This window comes from Chenopodium quinoa, unplaced genomic scaffold (assembly GCF_001683475.1).
Source record: "Chenopodium quinoa cultivar QQ74 unplaced genomic scaffold, ASM168347v1, whole genome shotgun sequence".
Lineage (NCBI taxonomy): Eukaryota > Viridiplantae > Streptophyta > Magnoliopsida > Caryophyllales > Amaranthaceae > Chenopodium > Chenopodium quinoa.
In genome coordinates, this window is record NW_018743434.1 from 108,916 (window position 1) to 133,728 (window position 24,813).

Below are 24,813 nucleotides of genomic sequence, written 5' to 3' on the forward strand. Positions count from 1 at the left end.
AACCTCTCACAAGTCCTCCGACCCGGATTAACGGGCTAGACACTTTGGGGGGGGGGGAAGGGTAAAGGAATCCCCACCTCAAAGTGAGATGCAAACCGTTTCTAATGATATAAATAACTAAGTAAATGACACATAAAAATTATATTATTGTGATATATTGTTGTATGATATAGCAATAAAATGATATTCACACTTATATAAGCGAGTAACTTGTAGCTTCTATTACAATGGTTTTCATATGTACTTGTATACAATCTCTTAATTTATTTATTTATTTATTTATTATTTTTTATGTTTTTTTTTGTTTGAAAGAACTATACAATCTCTTAATTTTAATACAAGTGTTTATCCAAGTTATGTACAAAATTAAAGGTTGCAAATTAATTACTTTATTACTCAATAGTCAATACGAAGTAATTTTTCTTAAGAAAAATATCTTTTAACTTTACTTTAAATCAATATTACAATATAATAATAATAAGAATTCAGGTATAAATAGTACTATAATGTATTTCAACAATCACGCAGAGTGTGAGACTAGTAGTATTAAATAAAAGTAGGAAAAAGTATAGAAAACTTATAATCTTGAGTAAAAAATATTTAAAAAAATGTTTCGTTTGTATTAATAATATATATTCAAACTCTGTATTTTTGTACAAATAGATAAGGATAATGACTTAATTGAACAGAGCCATATTGACATCTCTAATAAGTAAATTTAGACATATAATTCAACATTGTAAATTAGATTATTGTTGGCATCATTGATCATTAGTAGTCAATTGTCATTTTATCAAAATAACACAAACACTTTATTCATCTCTAATCCGAAAATTTGAAACTTTTTTTTTTTTTTTTTTTTTTTTTTAACTTTAGCCTTCAACACACCGTTTCGTTATTTAGCATTCGTATATAAAGGCCCTCTCCCTTCTTTTCCCTTCTCAATCAAAATATTTCGCGGTTATCCTACTTTTTCAAACTTTTAGAGAGAGAAAAAAAAAGAGAAGAGGAGAGAGAAAATCACAGAGGAAAATGGAGAAGGAAGATGGCGGAAGCAATTCAACCTCTCACAACGCCATACGCTGCGCAAAAGCTGCTATGCTGCTCTCCTCCCTCGGCAATCGCATCCAACACCAGGTTTCGTCTTCTTCTTCTCCTTCTCTCTCTACTTTCTCTCTCTAAAACAGAGTATCTGAAACTAATTAAGCGAAAACGATTGATTTAGGAAAAGGAGGTGATGAAGCAAACGATCGAACAATTGAAGATGGAGGTTGTTCAAGAGCGTTTCAAGAGGAAGAAATTGAAGTTCTGTAATCTTCTGGAGTTTACGATTCAGATCATCTTGCTTTTCTCTCTGCTCACTTTCTTCTTCTTGCGTGCCTTCGATTTGTGCTGAAGATTTGAAGATGAATTGAGCATCAGTTTTTTTCGTATCTACTGCTGGATATTAATTTCTCTTTTACGTCTTTTTCAATCGAAGAGAATAAATGAAGGAAAATCAATTGTTTTTGTCAATCAGTTTGATTATGTTGAATTGAATGCATGTTTACAAGTGTAACAATTTCTAGTAGTTCAAATATTTTAACTATTACGGAGTAATTAAACAAATTTCTTGCAATTTTATGATATTGGTCTAGTTCTGTGTTCTGTTTTTAATTTATCATCTCTCGTTTGGTTCGCTTAAACACAATCACATTATGCTTAGGTATTCTCTGATTTCAGGCGATTTGAATAAGAAGGTAAGAATAATGAGAGAGCGCGTTTATAAATGAAAGCTAATAATCAACGAAGTAATGTGTTAATTGCTTAAAGTACAAAATACAGTCCGAAATTTGGGATTAGTGAAGTATGTCATGATTTTGCATTCTATATTAGTTGCACCCGAGAGGCTAAGAGCAACAAAATGTGCACATCATAGTGTTTCGACTTGAATCCCCCTTGTATACATTAGGAGTTAGGACTGCCTAGATTGTTTATACTAGTATCACCAATATCTTGCTGTGATACACTAAGTAGACAAGAGATTGGGGATTCCAAAATATTAGTTTCGTACAAATCGTTCAAACTACATCTTGCATCCTTGGACTAAATATCAGCTACTGAATTCTTTCCTCTTGCTTCATGGATCAGCACCATCAAAAAATAATATAGTAAGATCTTAATTCTACCGAAACAAATGTTATGTATTTCAAGAATGGAGTATAACAGAATAGGTTCACAGGAAATCCTTCATAGGATCATCATGGTGGATCCTCTTCATTCTGAAAGCTTCCATTTCTTCTGGTGTCACGTCGTTGTCATATTTGATATTGTATTTACGTTTCCTTTCATCCTTCTCTTCTTTCTTCTTTGCATTTTCCTTTTTAATAGCTTCAGCAAGCTTCTTTTCATCAAGAACCAAAACTCTGTACACTAAGTAGCCAGCCTTTTCTCCTTAGTCAACTCCGGTTTTTCTTCTGAAGCCTCTTTGAGAGCGATATTAGCATTCATCAGCTCTCATAATGCCTCTGCAGCCTCAATCCCGGCAGCACCTGTACAATAGCTGTTTCGAATTGCCTGCTTGCAGCATTTGTACCCCCAAAAGTTGTGTGATTATTAGTGTACACGACGTCTTCATATTTACTCTTGGGAACGGCCATCTCCTGCCCCTTAATTATCCGGCCAGCACAATCTTATTCAACTTGTCCATCACTTTGACCAAGTAGAAGTTCCCGTGGAATCTCCTCTTCGGTTGCAGCAATGCCATACTTCATCATTATGGTATCCTTCACCCGGGTTTTCAACTTCTCTTTATTGACCTTAAAGTTCTTGTGAAGCAACTCGACTTGGGTAGGAGCTGCTTGCATATGCACATCCTGTCCCTTATCAAATGCCTCAAAAGCATGTAAATTTAGCTGCTTCAACTCCAAAGCTTGACCACTGAGTAGATTTTGATAACCACCAGCATAAAACTTCTCATTCGGATCAGCATCAGGAAGAGGATCCTCACGCATGGACCGGGTTTTAGGATCGTAGTAGGCCAAATTAACATCAAGGTTCAATAAACATTTGGCTGTATCTTCTCGGATACGCAAGTTTCTTACAATTCCAGTACTTCCTCCACCAGTTGTACGTACACGTTTTTCAACCTTTGCAAAGTCCATTTGTTTACTCTCATCAACCTTCAAAGCATCTTCCTCGCCCTCACCTTCTTCACCAGTGTTATTTTTCTTCTCGAGCTTTTTCAACTGTTGTTCCTTTTTGTATCTTTCTATTGCTGCCTCCTTCATCTCAAATTTATGAACAACATAGATATAACTTGCAGAATCAAAACCATTATATCTGTCATGTTTCCCATCGTAATCCAGCTTAATTTCCTCTGATCTATTATTTCATCAGGTGCAATGTGTTTCCCTGTCCACTTTGCTCCAACTCTTCGAGGTCTGTCCATGCAAGACTTTGCATCATGGGTCTCAGCACCACAACTACAGAAAACACAATAAACTTTAATCACATGTTCAACATTTAAGACACCAGTGAAGGTAATTACACGAGAAAAAGCTCTTCTAAGAAATGCAGTAAATACTAGATAGGATGAAAGGAACTTTTAAGGGTTCCAAGAAATTGTAAGTGTACTCATCCCATAATTTGGAAAGCATGTTGGATAAAATTCTGGCCTTTAAATGTGCATAATTTTCTCAAGAAATTCTAACAAACACTTTGGACTATTTGAGATGGTTATCAAAAACTATGAGAAAAACCTAAGTAGTTCACAGAGATTGTATAAAACATTGAATAATCCATTCAATTCCACACTTCCACTTAATTATCCTCCTTAATGCCAAGTTCAGCACACGCGCACACACGTACACACAAATGGTATTAACAGGTTCAACTTATTTCCTCAGGTTCAATTACAAAATCATTAGCAAAAAAAACATAGAGCAAACATACATTTTTACCTTATGGAGTACAATAATATAATATAAATGTTCAATATATTATGAGTATATCCTATTTTATACTCTACTTATGACATGTTTTTGACAAAGGTTATTTCTTTTAGAGGAAAGTCAGGGAGGCAATTTATTATAGATCAAAACTTGCAAGAGTAAGAGGCTTATACACATGTTGAATAACTATTAGCACCCATGCGATGCACGGTTTTAAACAAATACATTTATGAATAAGAATTATTTTATTATAGAATGTACATGGCAATAATTTCTAATATATTATTAACTGGATATATTTGATTGTGATGGGGGATGTGCTTGGAGAGTCAAATCTTAAGACAAAACAACTATGAATAAACAGACGAAAAAGTTGCAGTTACCAGTGCACCAGCTTTTGGGTTCCTAAATTAGTTGCAGTTGATAACATCGGACATCAGTAGAATCGAATGCTTTCACTTAAAGCTGAAGCACAAAAATGATCCAAGACAAAGAATTAACAAGTCTTAAAGACAGCCTTAGCTGATTGTAAAAAGAAGCAGTGGAACAATGAGTTTCAAAATTTGATAGGACACTTATGTCCATCTAGCCCAATGTTTTACAACATCGACATTGTTCTAAATTCTCTATACGACCTGTAATATGCAAAAGAAAATTTACACTTGATCCTGAAGTTAAAGCTGAACGCAAGTATACTGCATATCTGCATTAGGTAAATCGGTCTGGCACTCTACAACCAGTTGAATCGCTGTACATCTGACAGCCTATACAAGAAAAGAACTCTCTGCTGTCATCTGCCAAAATTGTTTAAAACTGGTTCAGTAAAAATGATGCAGTAGTAATTTGCAGTCAATGCACCACATGATGCCTAGTTATTTAATTTTGCAATCAAATTTCCCGTTTGAAGTCACAAGACTCGTAACACTAGCAAGCTGTCAAGCCTTACAAAGATACAAAATAATAACGCTCAGATGGAAGTTTTTCACATTTTCCTTTGATGCATATTGAGACATCGGCCAAGAGAATCCTTTTAGATTATAGCTACAAGGCCAGAGTAAAAAGAATCAAATAGCATGATTTTATGTAGAAAGACTATCCATACTCCAAGCACAAGGATATAATTGTCTACCTTTAATCAAACGCATAAGGATCATCTCCATCAGCGTATGGATTCAGAGACCCTTCAGAAAACAATTCACCGATATTGGTAGGCTGAGAGTAACCCACTGCCCTAACTCCCTGTATTAAGAGATTATGCCATCAATTATTTTGTCCTGTAGTTTATTGGTGACTTACAAAAGCAGGAACCGAGCAGATTAAACCAACAATCCAAACCACAAATAGAAAAGCAATCAACAGCCAATAGGACAATTCTATGAACCCCAGCAAGAAAACAGAACTCATCTCTATTTATTCCGATTGAATACTCAGCATATATGGCACAAACTACAGAAACAACCAGAACAAATGCAAATGATAGCTTTCATTACCTTGATAGAGCTTTTAGGAGTATTGACTTTAGGAGTAGCAACCTTCTTATGTTTTCTTGGATCCTAAGAACACAGGAATTAAAGTTTCAGATTTTTCAGTAATCACATTTTCCTAACTCCAAAGTTCACTGTTTCTATGGAATAATTCTCTCAAGGGTATACCGCAAGCATAACAGTACTCCTAGTTTTCCTTCGTTTGGTGATGCCTCCTCCACTTGTTGTTTCCTCTTCGAATTCGCGGTTAGTTACCTGTGATTTTACTCAGTTAACATCCAAGAAGACATATAGATAAAGCAACAAGTACTGTCAGAACCAACTCAAAATAAACACTCCATACACAATAGGGTATTATCTGAATAAACACTATACACAATAGACCAACTAATATAGCTTCCTTTTGTCAGATAAACATCGAATAAAAACTTCATATACGGAGGTGATCTCCAATAGAACAGTCAAGCAACTAAGTTTGGGGAAACTTTAAAACAACTCACCTTCCTTCCATGCTTTGACATATCCATCCTATTTCCTGCATTTTCTTTCCCTACTTTCCTAAGCAAGGTTGATACTGGAGATTGCACTGGGGCTTGCACTGTAGCTTCGTAACGTGATTCCTAAATGCAAACATTGTCAAACGTAATGACAGCAATGCCATAGATCCATGATTTAATTTAAGGAGGAGTAAGGTTTTTCAAGACTCTTAGCTCACTCACTGGAGGAGGCATGCGTCTTTTAGTGCCATCTGGATCTCTCCTTCTGATTGATGATACAGAGTATTCCTAAGGGACGGAAACAGAGATTGTGATTCAACTACTTTCTATCCAAAATATAAGTAATTTATTATCAGGCATTCACATTTACGATATTCATCATAGAGATGTGCTTAGAAGTTATACGGAGTAACAAAATGTAAGTCAAACAGATACTTGCAAGTTTCTGGACCATACATATCATACTAATCCATGGAGAGAGAGGGGATGGGAGAGACTAGGAGAGTGAGTAGAGAGATCAACATCAAACCTTCTTTGAGTTTGCTTCTTGATCCTCTTGGGGTATGTCGCTCATCACTTTCCACTGTAGCTGCAACAAAGCCCTTTGCCTTTCTTCCTGTAATATGATGAGATGCCAGTCAATTTTATCAGAATAAACCTATCTGCTGAATCTAAAGTACTGACACACACTTTAGATTTCTGAAGATCCAGCTCCTGCTGAAACTGTTTACATTCATCCTCATGCTGCAATCTTAAGGCTCTAATCTGGGATTCATGCTCATTCCTGAGTGTCATTGTCTTCTGGAAATTTCAAACTGGTTAGAAAGAGAAATTGATACGTCAATAAGAACTTGAAAGCTCAAGTGCCTAAATGTGAAGTTTCACAACCTCTCTGAGTTCGTTCTCAGCATGTAGTTGGATATTTTTCATTTCTTCAAGGTGCTCAGATTTGAGATTGGATTCTTTTCTTTCGTGCTCCTTCTTCATGCGATCAATCTAGGAACATGACAAGACAAGGCTTAGACAGTAATATGATATTGAATGACCAGACATTCATTTAATCACATCCAGACTAAAATAATCTGCCCCATTTAGAAGATATAGAGACGCTTGCCAAATGTGTCTTTCTAAAGTGCAACTTATGCTGTTATGCAAGTCCAGGTAATTAAGCACAAAATGGTCCAACATCAAATGACTTGTCAAGATAATCTATTACTAACATTTAGTGTTTCTGCACCACATACCATTATCCTAATGCTTCTAAGTTCTAACACAGCTCCTACCTAGTTCAGATAAAGATTAGGGTCAGTTGTACGCAGCCCTATGGCCCTATCTACACAATAACAAAGAGGCTTCTTTAGACCTTATTTGTTATAGCTGCAGTTCCTGACTGAACCTTGAATGGAAAGGCAACCAATTGGCCTACTACTACACACAATCAATATCAAATAATGGCACGTTTCATGAAATGTTTGATTTAGTCCATCTTTATCCAAATTCAAAATTTAACGCATCAATGATTTAGCCAGATTAGTTGTGAATGAATTGTATGCGTGATTTTGCAATAAGCAGACAGAAATTGCATCCATAATAATCAAGCAAATGGAAAATAATAAAAAAAAAATAACAGCATTTTGTCCGGATACAGGTATTCAATTGCATTTTGACAAGACAGGAGAATCATTTAATCACTACTATATTGGTTCAACTATGAACTGGTTTATTATTTTTAGCACATACCTGAGCGATATGCTCTTCTTGGATGCGAGCCAAATTCTGCCTTGATTCTTCATTGCACTTGTCAAGTCTTTGCTCACAAGCCCTTTCCATCTCTGCAACAGCCTTGTCTGCCTAAAAAGTAACAAACAAGCAACATCATTCTCTAAATCTATTCTATCTTCTAGATATTGAAACAAAACAAAGTAACAATTCCTCAAATTTATCCTCAAAATTAACCATGAATGTTGAAATAACAGTTGCCAACCTTCTCTTTCTCAAGATTAATGATTTCTTGCTTCTCAACCTCATACTTCTTCCTGATGTCATTTATTGCCTTTATGACGGCACCCAATGTCAACAGAAAATGCCACAAAAATTTCTGATGAAATAATATGTATCTTGTGATATCCAGGGAAAGAAGATACTACTTGATCATTCCTCTGAGAAATCTCCTTCAAATGCCTTGACAGCTCCGACTGTTTAGACTCAAGCATAGCATCATACTGCTTCTTGGCTTCTCCAAGCTTGCCTTCGGCAGCTGCTAACTGCGCCTGAATCTGTGAAAATACTTCTGCGATTTACATGCGCATCCCAGGGTTCATAGTTATTTCATCCAAAATAATAATTAACAAGACAGTTTCAGAAACCTCTGCTTTTTGGTTGTCCAGTTCCTTCTCTTTGTCCTTGTATTGCAAGATGAGCTGTTCCTTTTCCTCCAGAGTGGAAGAAAGCTTGTTCACTTGCTCCTCAAAAGATTTCACCTCCTGATTGATCTTCAAAATCTCCTTCTGCAAACCATCAATTTCATCCTCCTTTTTATGCATATCTCCCTGTAGCTTCTCCATGTTCTCCGTCTTTTCCAATTCTAGCTCTGATAATTTGATCAACAAATCTTTCTGCAGATTTACAAATGGTCATTGAGATTATGACTTATGATGCTAGAGAAAAACATAGATCATCATAAGCTAAAAGACCTTTTCATTCTCAGATGACCCTAAGCTCTCAGAAAGATTGCGAACTTGCTCCTCTTAAGTCTGCAACCAACTTTTCTGCTTCAAATTTCTTAGAAAGAAGAGCCTCTACTTCAGACTCTAACGTTCGTATCCTCTCTTCTGATAATCGACACTCTTCAGCATGCTGCACCATTGAAGACTCATGTGCTCTCTGAAGCTCATCTACCTTATCCTTTAATCCCTGATTAACTGATTGAAGTTCATCCTTTTCTGATTTTAACTGCAAGTGCTGGTGATGCAGAAGACCATACTTCCCTTGAGCACACTTGGCAGTGAAATCCTTCTCCTGTTCAGCCAACTTAGAAGCTTTATCATACACAGAGCAGAGCTGAGAAATCTTGTCGGAAACAGCCACACTGTGCTCATCCAATTCAATCAATTTTGAAGCGAAAGCATTAACCACATCCTTAAGATTCTGAGTCTCCTGCACTGATGTTGCTAATCTTTTGACAAACTCACTATTGCTGGATTGAAGATCAACTTTCTCCCTCTCCAAGTTTTCAAGAGTAATTCTCATCCGAGTAAGATCCTCTTCTTTCAATTTCAGTTCTATACTCGCATCATCAAATTTTGACTTCAAATTTTCACCAGTCAGTCTACTTGTGGTAAGGTCAGCTTCAAGGCATTTTATAAAAGAATCTGCATGCAATACAGCGCATGTAAATCCTCAGTAAGCAATATCTCATTATGAAACTGTTCACTGAATCTAAAAGTGTTTATACCATTCAGGAATGGCAAAGAATTACACAAGACCACAATCCACACGTAACAATTATAGACTATTGCAATGCATTAAAATATACAGTAAAGCAAGTAAACAATAATAGAAAATTATGGACTGAACTTGTTTGAGTTATGAATTTGAAGCTGTCGATAACAAATTATCTGTTCTGTAAACTATTGATAAGGTACTTGCAATAAAATCTCATTTTAAATTGACAAAACAAGCTTATAGCTTAGATAAAGTGACAATACAATATCCACATAAAATCAATTCAATTAAACTAGATGATATGCCTCTACAATGTTATACAACCACTTCACTTCATAATTACACGAAAATTGAAAATTGGATGTATGAGAGGATCATATAAATGTTGTATAGCTTTTGATTACCTTTTTCCTCCATAAGCTTGGTAGTTTTGGATCGTACATCTTCATAAAGCACCTCTCGTTCCTCTTTCTGCTCTTTGAGTTCCTTAAATGCCTGGTCACCTGGGTACAAAATTCAAACAAAACTGACATTACACAAAAACAATCATTATCATAAGCATAATGTTAATTCTAACAGGTTCAGAAGCTTACGTTCTCTAATTTTTTCCTCTGCTGAATCCAATTTAAGAGATAAACTCTTCACTTGATCTGTTGATCATTCAATGTATCCAATGCAGCCGAATTCGCAGTTAATTTTTCTCCAATTATCCTTCTCCGCTGTTAAAGTAAGCATGATTCCAGTAAGAACTTCGAATAGAATCGAAACACAAGTTGCGAAACAGTCGAAAATGAAGGTATTCTTACCATCCTGAACTTGACAAGCCAACAGCTGCAAAGTTTCACTGAGTTGATCGCATAAGGTTTTCGTCGAAGAGAACTTCGATTCGAGACCTTGCCAGTGCTTCTCATCTTCTTTCTGCTTCACTTTCAGCTTCGCATTCTCGTTACAAGCTGCTTGTAGCTTCTCTTCCAGAACATGAATATGCTCCAGAGATTTCTTCAACTTCGAATTCTACAAAATTTATCAAAATTCAAGGTTGAAGCAAATTCTTCAGCATTTCACTAATCACAACTTCAGAATTGGACTAATCGTAAAATTGAGAGAATAATTACCGCTAAATCTAGGTCAGTTCTCACAGACGCTTGTTCCTTCACCAATTTCTCTAAAAATCATCACTATTAGATTGAATTCAACATCATAAAACGGTGAATTTCTGAAATTCAGATTGAAAATTAGATGACGAACCAGCAGTGAGCTTCAAGCTCGCAAAACCTCCTGAAGTAATTGAATCGGAAGTTGAACGTGAAGAAATTGATAAGGCTTTCGCAGTTCCTGAAGCAGATCTTGTTAAGGATTTGAATTGATCCAAGCCTTTCATGCCGAAAAACCCTAATTTTTGCATTTTGAAGTGTCGGAATATCGCTCGATTGAAGCTTTAGGCCACAATTAGGTTATGGCAACCTCGAATTTCTGTAACAATGGCGGACGACAAATCCGGAAACTTCGAGAATTTACAGTTTTTCACTGTCTTTCGCTCTTTCTCTCAAAGTTGTGAGAAGACAATGAGTATTTGAAAAATGGAGTTCGCGCCATGTTACAGTATTTATAGGTTTCGTTTCGCGGACAATCTTTCTTTGTTTTGGCCTTTTGTGGATCATTGAATGGTTGGTTCAATCATCCAAATGAAATAAGAAGTGATTAAGTGAGTGTAATGAAATGAATAATTACTTTGTCCAAAAAAAAAAAAAAGAAATGAATAATTACCATACTTACCAACAAGGCAACAACTAGTTAGATCATTTGGTGAGGGAACTATTCTAGGCCTTGGTTTGTAACTCGGGAACACAACAACATTTATTGAGTATAATAGGCTTTGGATTATTGGGTATGACTCCATAAAATTTTAGTTAAGTGATTTTTCATTCTAAAGACGATCTTTCTATCACGAGCTATAACTAAACATTAAACAGGTCCTATATTATTCTTAAGTGTCATTAACTTTAAAGTTTCTATGAAAACTTCTACATTAACTCCTTTCATATCAAAAGCTTGTTCTTTTGATTAATGAATTTTTATTTTTATTTTTAATCTCTCCACCACTAGTAGTACAAAAAATCTAAACATATCTACATGACTACATCCATTTTCATATTTGACCACTTTTATTGCGTGACTAATAATATTGGTGATTGGCTCATTGGGATTAAGTCATTTATGTCCATTTCAACCTTAAATACAGAGTAAGAAAACAATAGGCAAGAGAATCATGTGGAGTTGATATATACGAGTACAATTTTCATTGATCCCTCTATTTTTTCCTGCTCACTTTCCCACTTTTTTTTTTTTGCCGCAATTCTACTTTATTCCAATTTTGATAAACATGTTTTTTTTTACCATACCATCTTACCCCCTTTATTCCAATTTTCTCAGCAAAAATGAGAAATGATTTAATGTAAAAAATGAGTGCTCATCCTCCAGATGAATCAAGAAAGTTGAGATACCAAAAATTCACCTGCTTCCCATTATTATGGAAAATTATTGATTACTATTTGCAAAATATGTCTATCTAGGTCACACAGTGTGATACATCCACTCATCTTTTGGTGCAAAAAGAAAAAATTACACATACTCAACTCTCAAGTCACCTAAAAAGAAAAAGAAATAATCTCTCTTCATTATTGAGCTTGAATCTTCAGCAACACAATCATTCCGCTTTCTTCTCGGTAGGAACTATTTCTTTCAGCTTTTGCTCCAATTCACCCGTCTACAGAGGAAGAGAGTGTCAAATCACAACTCAACTTATTAGCAATAGTAGGCTTGACGATGCAACGAGAATTTACCTGGTGCATGTTGAGAATGATATCTGATCCTCCAATGAATTCTCCCTTGATAAATATCTGTGGAAAAGTAGGCCAGTGGCTGCAGAGAAGAGCAAAGGGTCATCATACGGATAAATTACTGTTTGAAACAACTATTTAATGTGAATAATATACAATGCAGATTTTCTATTGTGAAAAGTCTCGGTGATAGTATGATGGTTGACAACCTCCTGCTTAAGAGTTAAGAATTAATAGCCCCAAATGCACATTAACAATAGATGAAGCAATGACAAGTTAGTAAAAGAAAGGATATTAAGACACTGAGCTCAAAAACAAAGCAACGACACAAAAAGGAGAAACCTAATAAATATATATTGTTTCAGAAGATGATCTAAAAAGGTAGTACTAGTTTGCCCGCCAAAAGCCTTGATACGCCCATCATTGTAGATGCTCTTAGGTTGCATCATGCTTGCCTACATGCAAGTATCCATGAGAACCATTATACAAGGTGTCCAACATTGCTAATTGTACAGCAGTTCACCAAATGTCACACCCCATTTTTATTGCTACACTCATACAAGGAGGTAGGTGTGTAACTCAAACACTCATGCTCACGACTTATGCCCACATGGGGAGGAGGGGAGCTGGTTCTTGCCTATGAAGCACAGAAACATCTGGTACCCTGCATTTCAACATTTCTCAAAGCATTTTCGCAAATGAAATATCCCCAAAATAGGTTGGAAGTGAGCTGGGTTAGAAAATTTTCATCCACCAGAAATATCTAAATAAGCTAATGACTGAATCCAAATTACCCCTTCACAAGAGATGTTACCCTACCAACTTCGCAAGAGATGTTACCCTACCAACTTCGCAAGAGATATTACCCTACCAACTTCGCAAGAGATGTAACCCTACCAACTTCACAAGAGATATTACCCTACCAACTTCGCAAGAGGTACTTTCCATCTACCCACACTCTATTTCTCTCAGTCAGTTGCTAGAATGCAGCATCACAGAGTATTACAGATTGCTACCAAAAAGCAATTTGAGTTGGCTGATTGCATCAGAGCAAAAACGGTCGTCTCTGGGGCAGGCCGGTAGAGGGGGGGAGGGGGTTGGTGAGAAACTATTACATGAGAAAATAGCTGACCAACATGAGGTAATATCAGAGTTCCAACATGCCCAGAGATGAATGTGATGTTGAGCACATGCAAAGGGTGAGAGTGTGACCTAGTTTGCATTGAGAGTCCAATGTTGGAGGTATATAGCAACCATGAAAATATGTTATGGCAAAGGTTGCCTGCTAGCAAGATTTACCCGGAAGGACAATTTGCATGCATTGAGGGTGTGGAGGTGCACGCTTATAGAATGGGGTTGGAGCCTGTGACTATGAGGCTGGATAAAGAGTTCACAATTCACATACGAACATACATACTCCTTTCCACATTAACACTTGATGCTATCAAGAACAGAAAGCTTAAGCAATGGTAAATGACTAGTCACCAAAGGTGTTCCTTATAAGTTACAAGTAATTCAGGAAACATGTGAAAAGATTCAGCAGATAGTATTGTGAGGGTTGAGTGATGGGGACAGCAGGAAGCTTATCAGTGACAGTGATGTGAGGACATGCCATTGGGATGTGGAAATTAGGAAGCAAACAATATTCTAATTGTAGGATCAATGATAGAGGTCCTAAGTGACAGTGGTATTGTCTTGTCATACTTATAGCTCATAAAGTACAGCGGAACAGATTCAGAGAAACCTAGGGACATTATTAGGGGAACCTGTCAATGTCCGCTGGATAGCCGTTGAGATTACATATACTATCCTTATCCAAACCTAAAAGTGTTTCCAAAGCCAATCTATTTAAGCTATAATGATCACATTAATAACCAATCACTTTGTCAGCAATTACAGGTGAGACAATAAAGCAAGGAATTTAAGATTAATGATAATAACACCTGACAAAAAGCTGATCCAACAGTATTGAAGGATCAAGAAGCCAGGATAGCAGCATCCTAACAAAATAGAGTGACAAATATGTTTTGGAAAAGCTCAATTCAAAACTCAGAACGAAGGCAAGTGTCAAAGTGAACCCATAGCAAGTCGAGCAACCACAAGCATAACCAATACAACGTGAACCAGATGCTATAACATATCAGTGAAAAGTTGAACACTTCAAAATGTAAATCAAGCTATATCATGTATCCTGAAGAATTTGTGAAAAGTAGCAACTCAAACTACAAAATCAATAGGCAAAGCACCTGTAGGATTTGACAGCATCCTTCAGCTCCAAGTCTTCCAAGATATTTCTTGAACCAATAGGAACACCTGCACAGCACACATTAATGAGCAGGAAGAGGAAATCAGCTTTCTAGACAGGTCTTAAGGTAATACAAAAAGTTACAAAAAATAACAGCTATAACCAAGAACACTACAAAGGAATAACTGCACTGATGAAAATATCAGGAACTATGAATAAACCCTACAACCTTACTAGCCATCTTTTAATTGCATTCAATGGGTCAGTGGACGATGGAAAAATGTTTTTACCTTCAAAATGCAACTTTATGAAATCTTTTTTTACATGGATGAATATTAGACGAATTTTCTGACAAGGACAGATCAACAGCATAAATACATACCAAATTAAGGTATAATAATTTTAAACATAGGAAGAGAAGCTTTTGCACTTGGCTGGTATGACCTCACAACATTACTCACAATGCTAAACAACGCCATGTCAGCAACAAAATCTTAATAAGAATAGATGTATGAAGAAAAACAAAACACGAAAATAGGAAAACTATAGCTAAGATAAGAAAGAGAATCTAGAGCTTTCATTCAAATTCCCAAATGTATTAAAAAAAAGGGGGCCTACAAAAAAAGCTTAATATGACTATACATGATATACAAGACTGACATATAGCAAGAGAGATAACAACAGAAATCTACATATAAAGGAACATTACAGTAAGGTCCCATATAAAGTTTGGCTAATAGAACAATCGGAACCTATTCTTTGACTTGATGACAAGGATGCAAGCCAAAAGTTTCATGGGATAACTGAAAATAAGCCAATACTTAGCTTGCTCAGGGTAGTTTTATTACCGGTTTGTCCTCCCTAATCCATTAATAAGGAGTTTTTCTCAAGATCATATATAAAACTAGCTCCAGCAATTATGTTCATAAGTTAACCTCACAAAAAACTATATCAACATTTTAAAGGACCTCAAATTGCAAAAAGACACATGTCTGGTAATCTGGTATGGTGCATGAAAGCAATTAAAGAACAGATGTGAAGAAATGTCAAATAATCAACCAAAAGTAGATAACTTACGATACTCCTTCAATACCCTCACTGCGAGAGAGCTGAAACCGCATCTAGGCATTTCAGGATTTCCCTTCATATAAATCATAACTGGATTCTCCTTCACATCCTAAAGATACCAAGAAAGAAGATGAATTCAACATAAGATTTATAAGCTAAAAGATACAAACCCTGGCTAAAGAGATGTACATGTGTAACAAAGTTAATATATAAATAGGAACAGGAAAAGGGAAAAAAAAAATACCTGATCAACAATATCTTTGACAGAAAGAGAACTCTCAACCTTACTTGTTGGCCTGAAATCTTCATGTGTATCAGGATCATTGGGCGAAGTAGTTGAGTACTTCATTGCATTTTGATATGACAACCCAGATACCTAATACAAATGAACACTTGAACAGTCAGGAATAATCCTCACATCCGAACTTGATCTGAATAAACTCCTCCCACACCTCTATAGTAAAAGTAGAAGAATAGAAATGTTTCTCATATTTGATAATGCATCTAATCAGACTTGATATTCACCAGCTTAACCTTGCCTTGATGAGAGGAAGGCAATTCTAAACATATTATAAAGGTCTATTTGTTCATTTTGGGGATGGTAAAAGTGTCCAAACTCAAAATTATAAGTAAGCAGACAAATGAACTGCACAACTACCATTTTTTCAATAAAATCATTTAAGTACACCCCCAAGACAGAACTATAATTCCTACCTGGTTCTAAATTCCTCAGAATCACCAAACAACAATCCTCACTATGGAGCCAAGTTAATGTCGGACTATTAATGAATGACCCAATCCAATATGAGAAATTAGACACTCTATGGTTGGTCTTGAAGAATCATTTAAACCAAGAAATCCAAACTTCCAAATATAAAAAATGAACAATTGTACTTTAAATCCTTTGCCTTTTATTTCATGAAACTTCATTGAAGCAATAAGGCACATTAAAACGGCGCTATTGAAAAAGCAAAATTGTGACGTTGATTCATTACCACAGCTCTAATTAGCTAGCATTTATGAGATTGTTTATGAATCCAATCAGTTAACAAACAAGAGATCAAAAATTAAATTATACTTTGTTATAATTTAATTCATCATCCCAAAATTACACATACTTAAAACCCTTACCCTTACATCCCCTTATTAAATTCCATCCTCTTACCAAGGAATTGCTGCAACAACCGCTATCGAAATATCGTAAACCAAACAAACAAAATGAGGAGGGCAATAAGATCCTTACTTGGGCGCTCATACGAGCAGCCGAAAAATTAGTCATGTTCCTCAAAAACATACTAGATAATGACCTCGCCATGATCCCACAACTCTGAATACACCCTTCTGATATGCTAAATTGCAATTTCTGAATCATACAAGATAAATAACAAGATATGAGCTAATTAGCAACAATAGTTCATTTTCAAATCAACATTCAAATAACAAAACCCAATGTTAATTAATTGCAATCATATAAATTAAATCAGGAATTCATGTAAGCTAAAAATTCAATTGAAGAATTAAAATTTCAAAAGGGAAAAAAAACAAGGGAGAAGATACGAATAATCAAAAACTTGTGGAACGCAGAGTAAATTTCAGGTATGAAAAAATTAGCAAATTGATGAAATTGCAGAATTAAATTTAAGAAAGAGAAAGAACCCTAGTTTTATGAGTGAAAGAATGGAGATATTCTTCGGTCAAATGTGCTGATTTATAAAATAGGGCTTACCACGGAAGTCGTAGCTTCTACAGAAGTGCGCGGTGGAGGTGTGGCGGTTGCAGCGGCGGTGCTGTGTGCGAGGGTTTGGGAGTCGTGGTGGTGCCGGTGCGAAATGAGATGGGAGGGAAGATGAATAGTCTGGTGAAACAAGCCAAAAAGGTTCTCCTTGAGTTCTAAGAAAAAAGAAAAAAAAAATAACGGTTTAAGTTATCCTACGTGGCTACGTGAGTATGTGACAGGGGTGAGTAAAAATTCCGGTACTTGAAAGGCCAAAACCCTGATCAGAATTAATTTAATTGTAACGATTCTGAGAGTATGAGTTATGTTTTAGAAGTTGTTGCAATTTGTTTTGGTTCTAATTTTTAACTATTAATTCACAAGTCAGTTGGATACTAGGTTATTCGACAAATACTAATATACTAGTACGAATTAAGGTATATACGTGTCGAATGCTCTAATGGTTGAAAGTGCTAAGAAGAAGATGATTGTTTGCAACATTTTAATCAATCTACCATGGGGCTGCTCAAAAACCTTTAATGGAGCTAATAACCATGAGATTATCTCCTTCATTATGTATTTTTTTTATACCTTGGTCAATTGCGACAAAGATACCCTTATAGATGACATATGTTTTAACTAAAAAATCTTTAAGTGTTGCCAAGGTTGAAAGTGCGCATGCTAAAAGGTTGCTTCTACTATCTCAAATGATGATTCCTAGTGCAACTGAGTTTGAAAGAATTGTTAGGTGACACCTTTAAGATTCTATAGTTGCCCGGAATTTTCTTATAAGTATGTCTAATATCTATGTACAAAATGTGTTTAAATCTATTCTTAAAAAAAAAAATCCAATATTTATATTTTGCATCAGAGGCTTAAAATTAGTTATTTTATTTAAAAAACAATTAGATCAGAAAAATAAGACATTTATCCATTTCCTTATGGCCATTTTTTTTATGCTCACGATTGGAAAGCTAAAATACCATTTATTTTCACAAAATTCTGCTCATAGGCAAAAAAAAAAAAAAAAAAAAAAAAAAAAAAAAAAAAAAAAAAAAAAAAAAAAACGAGTGAGAGTGCTCTAACAATCTTCTCCCTTTTCTTTCTTACTCAATGCCTACCTTCGTTCCTTGGCTCTACAATACAACCCTTCTCACTCTCCGGCCGCCATATCTCTTCGCCGGCATCAATTTCTCGACCCCTCATCTGAACCATCCAAATTCTGCAATCTTTATACAACTCTTTGTATCAATGGAAAAGAGAAAGTTGAGTGTTCGGGATGCGCTGCCGCCGCAGCCATGATCAATATTGTTGTTAATTTGTTATTAGTATTAATTGCTTTTTCATGTTGATGATCAATCAATATAATGCCTTTAATTTTTGGTTCTTGTTTTGTTGTTGATTGAAGGTTTGTATAGGTTCATTTAGCAATTTTGGGTTTCTTTTAATCCAACTAATTGTGAATTTGGTGTATAGTATTCTGTAGAACTGTGATTAATTTTATCTGTGACTTGGTGCTGGAAAATTCTAATATCATGGCCTGAAATTGAGGATGACTAATCTTCAAATAGTTATGTAGTGGAATTGATACGTTACATCCAAATTGTTATGCAGTGGAACTGTGGAAATTATATGTTGCATGATTGCAAATGCTGTGGTAATTGGCTGTATGTTGTGGCAATACGTTGGCGGTGTAATGAAGTTTAAGAGCAAGCATTGGCTGTTATTATCATACCTTATGGTCTATAACTCTATAAGCCTCACATGTGGACTTGTTATGGGCTAGGCTTTTTCGATAGTTGATACCGGTTTTTGTAGCACAGGCCACAGCTAGTTCTAGTGTCCTGCTGACAAGGGGTATTGCTGTGTGAATTATTGATGTAAGGAGGTCCGGTACTGAATATTCCTGTTTATGTGATCCATATATGTGGATGTTGTTGTAGAATATTTGCAGTCATTGTATTAGGACAGTGTCAAAATGCACAAGTCAATGAGTGTGGTACAGTTCGTTCTTCAACCCTAGCCCCCTACAAAAAAAGTTCATCTATTTTTTCATATTATGTTCATTCTTCTTCAACCCTAGCCCCCTTCAAAAGAGTTCATCTATTTTTTCATATGATGAGTGCTAGTCTGATAGCCTCATTTGGCTGTTAATTATTTGAGAGTTTGAGACTATCAGCTATACTTGGTCCTTTCTGACTCACATCCCTTTTGGTGTTCTGAAAATGGTTCAGATTTTTAACTGTTACCTGTGTCTTTCTTTGGGTCTAAACCTTGTTGACTTCATCAGTTTATGAGTGATTTTCAATGTCTCAGAACTGTTGTTGCCCTGGAGACTGAAGCTAGAATATGTAGTTTGTAATGAGCAGAAAAACATCTCGGAGCTCATCAGGACAGTTGTTGTTTCAGCTCCCTTTATGGCTTTTAATCTTAGTGCTTAAGGGCTTCCTTCCATCCATTCTCAAATGTAGTTTTCCATGGGGTTTATGATATACTTGAAACTCCTATCTGAATTCACCTTAAGGAAGGGAAACGATGTTCCAGGGGCAGGATATAACAGCCTTGAGTCTACCGGAATTGAGCTGTGTAAGAAACTAAGAACCTTACTGTATGGGGCTATACCTGGTGCTTGTGCTGAAACTGTTACCTATCCATTTGAGGTGGTCAGGGGACAGCTTCAAATGCAAGTTTCATGGAGCAAGATTGATTACTTTGGCAACTTATATTAAGATAGTCAAGCAAGGAGAGATTTTGGCTCTCTATGCTGGACATCTTGCCAGTATATTCAGGTATAAATATGCTCTTTCCTAATTCCTACTGCTAATCAGTAATTTTTTTTTTTTTTTCCTTTTCTGTCTGAGCTTGTAATTAAAGAATAAAAAGAGACAATTTTGAGCTAGGAAGTGAGAATAGAAATCATGGAACTTGGTCATATTATTCTCTTCCTTTCTGGAACCAAATCTGATAATTATAATGGCTTGGACGGAAATTTATATGTGGCTTCACTTCTCTCCACCACCCAAATATCTGTGCTGACCGTGGAGAATGAACTGTGCTGAGTAGTTTACCTTAGTAGTATTCAAGTATTGAAAGAAGGACAATACTTGTCAGAAATAGACTAATAAATTTTCTGTAATCAGTAAGTTCATATATTGTTATTAATATGTAAGAACCCAAGGGAAAAGGCTCAAGTTTCAGAATTCTTGTGGCATTAAGCTCCACTCTGTCCAACTCCATGCTCGCTGCCTACAAAACAGTTGTATAGACTATCGAGTGAGCATCATGTGTACATGATAGGAAGCAACAAACACTAATTAATCAAATAATGCTGCATTAGTTTCCAGCTTGAAGTCACAAATTCATATGCAGGATGATTTCCTGCTGTTGAAATCCTTCATTTATTCCCTCCATATTTCATAGACAGCTTCAGCCAAGAGATTCTTTATAGTCTTCCCTTTAGATTTATGCCTTTGCAAAACTTGACAAACCCCTGTCATTCCTTGTTCCAGGTCACAAACTTTTTGTTTAACTTTAATTTTGCTTGATAATTCTGCATTGGAGTTTGTTGGAAATTTTTACTTTGAAAATTAAATGATAAAGTTTAATTCTGTTTTGGAAAAATACACACAAGTGATTGATTTTGGTCATCTCATATTTCCGCACCACAGTTGATCAGAAAATTCACATTGAATAGTCGTGTATTGAGCAGCGTTATTCTGATTCTTAGCAAAATGTGCGCCAAGGATTAACACCCAATTCCTTCTCCTATATCATAAATCTACATTAAAATTTAAATTTTTTCCCATGTTTCTGACAATGGTTAAAGATCATCATCTATTATATGGAGTAATAAGACTTCCCTTTTCCACTATCTCTAGGCAGCCGGGAGTTTGATGCAGCTTTTCCGAGTTCTGCCAGCCTCCTGTCTTTGAGATAGTCTTTCCTGGCACAATCTGGTACCAAGTTTGACATCAATACTCAGGAAAGTTGGCTGTTGAGCCTCTTGTACTGCAATGTCCAAGAATTTATAGGCTTTAACATGATTACTAGTGATAAGAGTAAGACAAAGTATTGGGGATTGTTAGTTTAGGAAATCAGCTTTAACATATCCAAGCTCTTGCATCTTTCCTGTAGTCTTGAAAATTCTGTCAATCTTACTACAGGTAGGAGTCTCTTGTTCATGCTTTCTTGGTCATTGCCATCCTGCACTCTTAAGCTCAGTCATATTTTAAGGATTGACAAGACTCAAAATTTATTATATCATGCAAAGACTTAGATCCCAGTTATTCCATCTTCATATGAAGCACAGAATTGAGGTCCATGCTTAAGCACTTACGTGTCAAGATTCATTCAAATTCTCTTTGTTCATGATTATTTTGAACACTTCTTCATACTCCCTTCTCTACAATTGAAGCTGTATGAGGCAATAATTCAAAACTTCAAGTTGTAGAGCCTAGATTTAATATAACAGCATGAGAGATCCATCTCCTTGTGTTTCTGGCCAGTTCATGCTCTACAGGACTGCTTTAGGATAATAATACATCAATGACCAAATCTATTTTTATTGAGCTCATTGTGTTTAGGAGCCTGGTTAAGACCCCTTGTATTCTAAATGAGTAGTTATTGTTAGGTGAAAAGGCATGGATATTATATGTTTTAAAACTGTTAAGTATATTCATGAACTGTTGGGTGTGGTTTATCTTGAAGAAAAAGAAGTGAGCAAAAGGAAGATGGGTATATGAGAGGGAACAAGTAAAATGTTTACTGTTGTGAAAGCATATATCCTCCATTTAGATCAGAACAAGTGTCTTTGCTAGTTATGCTTATAGACTGCATTTTCCGAACTGTAATATATAGTATGTACTCTCTGTATATAGTTTTTCTTCTGATTTGATAGAATATGCCTATGTCCAGTTTGACTCTTAAATCAAATCTTCATGCTACCAAGGTCATATAATTAAAAGAAATGTTTGGTCAGTTTGATTGGTTACACCTTGTACTGTACATATTTTGGATAAGAAGTTGTAAGTAATGTTTCGTGAAACATCCTCTGTTGTCAATCCCTCTACCTTGTTGGTGTCTCCTTGTGACACAGCTTGTATGAGGTTTGTCTAATTCATTTTGTGCTGCCTTGAACATCTACAGGCACACCCATCAGTAGCAATAAGTTACTTTGTGTATGAGTTAAATGGAGATAGCTCTCAAAGCCGAATGAAAGGAAGCCGCAGCTGCATTGTAGCCAGTCGGTGCTGGAGCCATGGACGAGCATGTCATGTTTGAGATTGGTAAATATACTGAAATTTGACAGCTTCTAAGAAATTCTCCACAAATATGGTTAGCTGGCATTCAGTCACCTACTGGGGGAATATTTATGTTTATCCTCTTAACCCATACTATATTGAATCTGGTGGTCCTCTCATGTCAATTCATGTGCATTGTCTGTAAGCAGTAGCGGTATGGCCATAAATGCCCTAGCTTACTGCAATTGGTGGAAATTGGCAAATCTGGTGAAGTGCTGGTTGTAGAAAGATACCTGAATTGCCTGTAGATCAAAGATTTTGGGTTCATAACCTTAGTTTGGATGTGAACAAAGGGAATTCTACTTCATTCTTGACCTTATGCGGATCAAAAAACATGTTGCTGTTGGCATATTGGTCACATTACCATATTTACTAGCCCTGCAGAATAGCTTTTATCTTTTGAAAACTCTGAATTTATGACAGCAAATATATCAAATTGAGCCTTGCCTTTCCATTTTGACAGAGCTATCGGCAATTTGTGTATGTATTGTCAATTTGTCATGCTGGTAATTAAGGCAATCTTGAAACAACCTACTCCCTCTATCAGTAATTGTCTAATATACAATTTTAGGATGTTTGAAAAGGTGTTACCGTTCTTCTGGTTTACTCCCACATTTCCCATGTCTGACTGCCAACACATTGATCTCCTACTATAACCTTAACTCTCTTACAATCTTAGATTGGTATAATGTGACGACTAAGTCTGTACATCGATTATATTTGGTACTGGCTGACCTGGGACATCCCAAAAATTCAGAAAATAACTAATGCACTATGAGATTCAAATCATAATTACGCTACTCTAATATTTTTAATATAGTTTAGTATTGCATCTGCTGTTACATCGATTTGTTCTATTAATTGTACTGGCAACTGAACTTAGCAGCAATATCTCTGATACAAAATTCTAGATAAACCAGAAGACCATAATTAACAATCTGCTCAAAAAATTTTACAAAACTCAATTACTGCATCAGAAACTGGCAGGACTGTCATCCAACTGCTTCTCATCTTCGATATCAACCTCCAGAATCTCAGGAATCCTTTGTTTCAAATAATTTTCAAGCCTAGCCACCACTGTACTTCTCTTATGCCAGAACTTCCCTCTTAATCTGATCTTCACAAATGGGCCATCCAGCTCTGCAAGTTCAACTTGACCTGTAATACCCACTTCCCTGTCGAAAAGTTGAGCCAACTCGACCCGAGCATCAGGCAGGACCATTTCGATATTCTCCTCTGTCATGTCAAGTGGCTGCATTGCTGCAGAAACTGCCACTACCGGAAAACGCCTCTTAGCTTTTCGAACTCCATCGTTTCGAGTCGGGTGTAGACTGAAGCTTAACGTTCTATGAGCTGGTTGGTGTTTCAGGAGTGATGGTGGTATAGAAGTTGTGAGCTTTAGACAGTATTGATTAAAGAGTAGCTTGGCTGCCATTATTTTTGATAGATTTCACTCGTTCTAAACAGCTGAAACTTGTATGGATGTGCTTTTGGTCCCTTATCATCAACTATTGGATATTTGGATATCACTCCACTTGTAACTTATCTTTTGCGCCCCATATTCTGAAATTAATAAGTATAAATATTTTTAAAACAAAATGTTAATAAGTGATCTAATGATTCGTAGGAGTCAACCAACTAATTTAAGTAACTTAACAAGCTACACCGGTTGATTATGTAATCACTAATCAATAGATTCAAACAACAACAAAAAAAATAATCATCCAATACTCACTTTTCTGTGAAGTATTATTCTATTTTTTTTTTTACGAATGACTATTTTTCAATTTTTTTTTTTTTTTAAACCGATACTCTAAGATTATACTGGTATTACTTACAGAGTACTTTGTAAGTTTGTACTTTCCAAATCAAATCTACTAATTTCTCCATTCATAAATAAAATGAAATCAATTATTAAATATGTTTGTACCATTTTATTTATAGACGAGTACAAATATAATGCTTCATCCGTTTCAAAATAATTTTCTTATTTTGACTTTTATGGTCAAACTTTAAAAAATAAATTATATTTAAATGTTATTTTGACTTTTCTGGTCAAAATTTATCATTAATATATATACTTTGTATATATTTATAAAACAAATTTAAACATGTGAGACTTTGTTAGATTCGTCTCAATATGCAGTTCTAATATCAATTTTTTTTATAATTTTTGTTAATAAGAATGTTTTTAAAGATGATACATAAAGTCCTAATGAGTTACCTCTATTCTTTTTTTTACTTGACCTATTTCTTTTATCACGTTTGTCAACGCAAAACTTTAACGAT

At 35.6% G+C, this 24,813-nt stretch overlaps 2 protein-coding genes, 1 long non-coding RNA gene and 2 pseudogenes across 3 annotated transcripts; 1 reads left to right on the forward strand and 4 right to left on the reverse strand.

Annotated features, from left to right (window-relative positions):
* Window positions 1-1,847: 1,847 nt before the first annotated feature.
* On the reverse strand, window positions 1,848-4,362 carry LOC110739093 (annotated as a pseudogene).
* Window positions 1,848-11,448, reverse strand: LOC110739114 (annotated as a pseudogene).
* A 408-nt stretch (window positions 11,449-11,856) lies between these two features.
* Window positions 11,857-17,444, reverse strand: LOC110739115 (monothiol glutaredoxin-S15, mitochondrial-like). Its single transcript, XM_021919570.1, has 7 exons — window positions 17,237-17,444; window positions 16,754-16,873; window positions 15,755-15,886; window positions 15,520-15,619; window positions 14,444-14,510; window positions 12,201-12,279; window positions 11,857-12,124 (listed from the first exon to the last, which is right to left on the reverse strand). Exons 2-7 carry the CDS (start codon window positions 16,823-16,825, stop codon window positions 12,065-12,067), a joined length of 510 nt encoding a protein of 169 aa, XP_021775262.1. The 5' UTR covers window positions 16,826-16,873; window positions 17,237-17,444; the 3' UTR covers window positions 11,857-12,064.
* A 564-nt stretch (window positions 17,445-18,008) lies between these two features.
* LOC110739118 lies at window positions 18,009-22,978 on the forward strand. Its single transcript, XR_002514731.1, has 2 exons — window positions 18,009-20,013; window positions 22,370-22,978. It is a non-coding gene; the product is annotated as an uncharacterized LOC110739118 (long non-coding RNA).
* A 326-nt stretch (window positions 22,979-23,304) lies between these two features.
* On the reverse strand, window positions 23,305-24,094 carry LOC110739117. The gene has a single exon (XM_021919571.1). The coding sequence runs from the start codon at window positions 23,957-23,959 to the stop codon at window positions 23,498-23,500; it is 462 nt and encodes a 153-aa protein (XP_021775263.1). The 5' UTR covers window positions 23,960-24,094; the 3' UTR covers window positions 23,305-23,497.
* Between the last annotated feature and the right edge of the window lie 719 nt (window positions 24,095-24,813).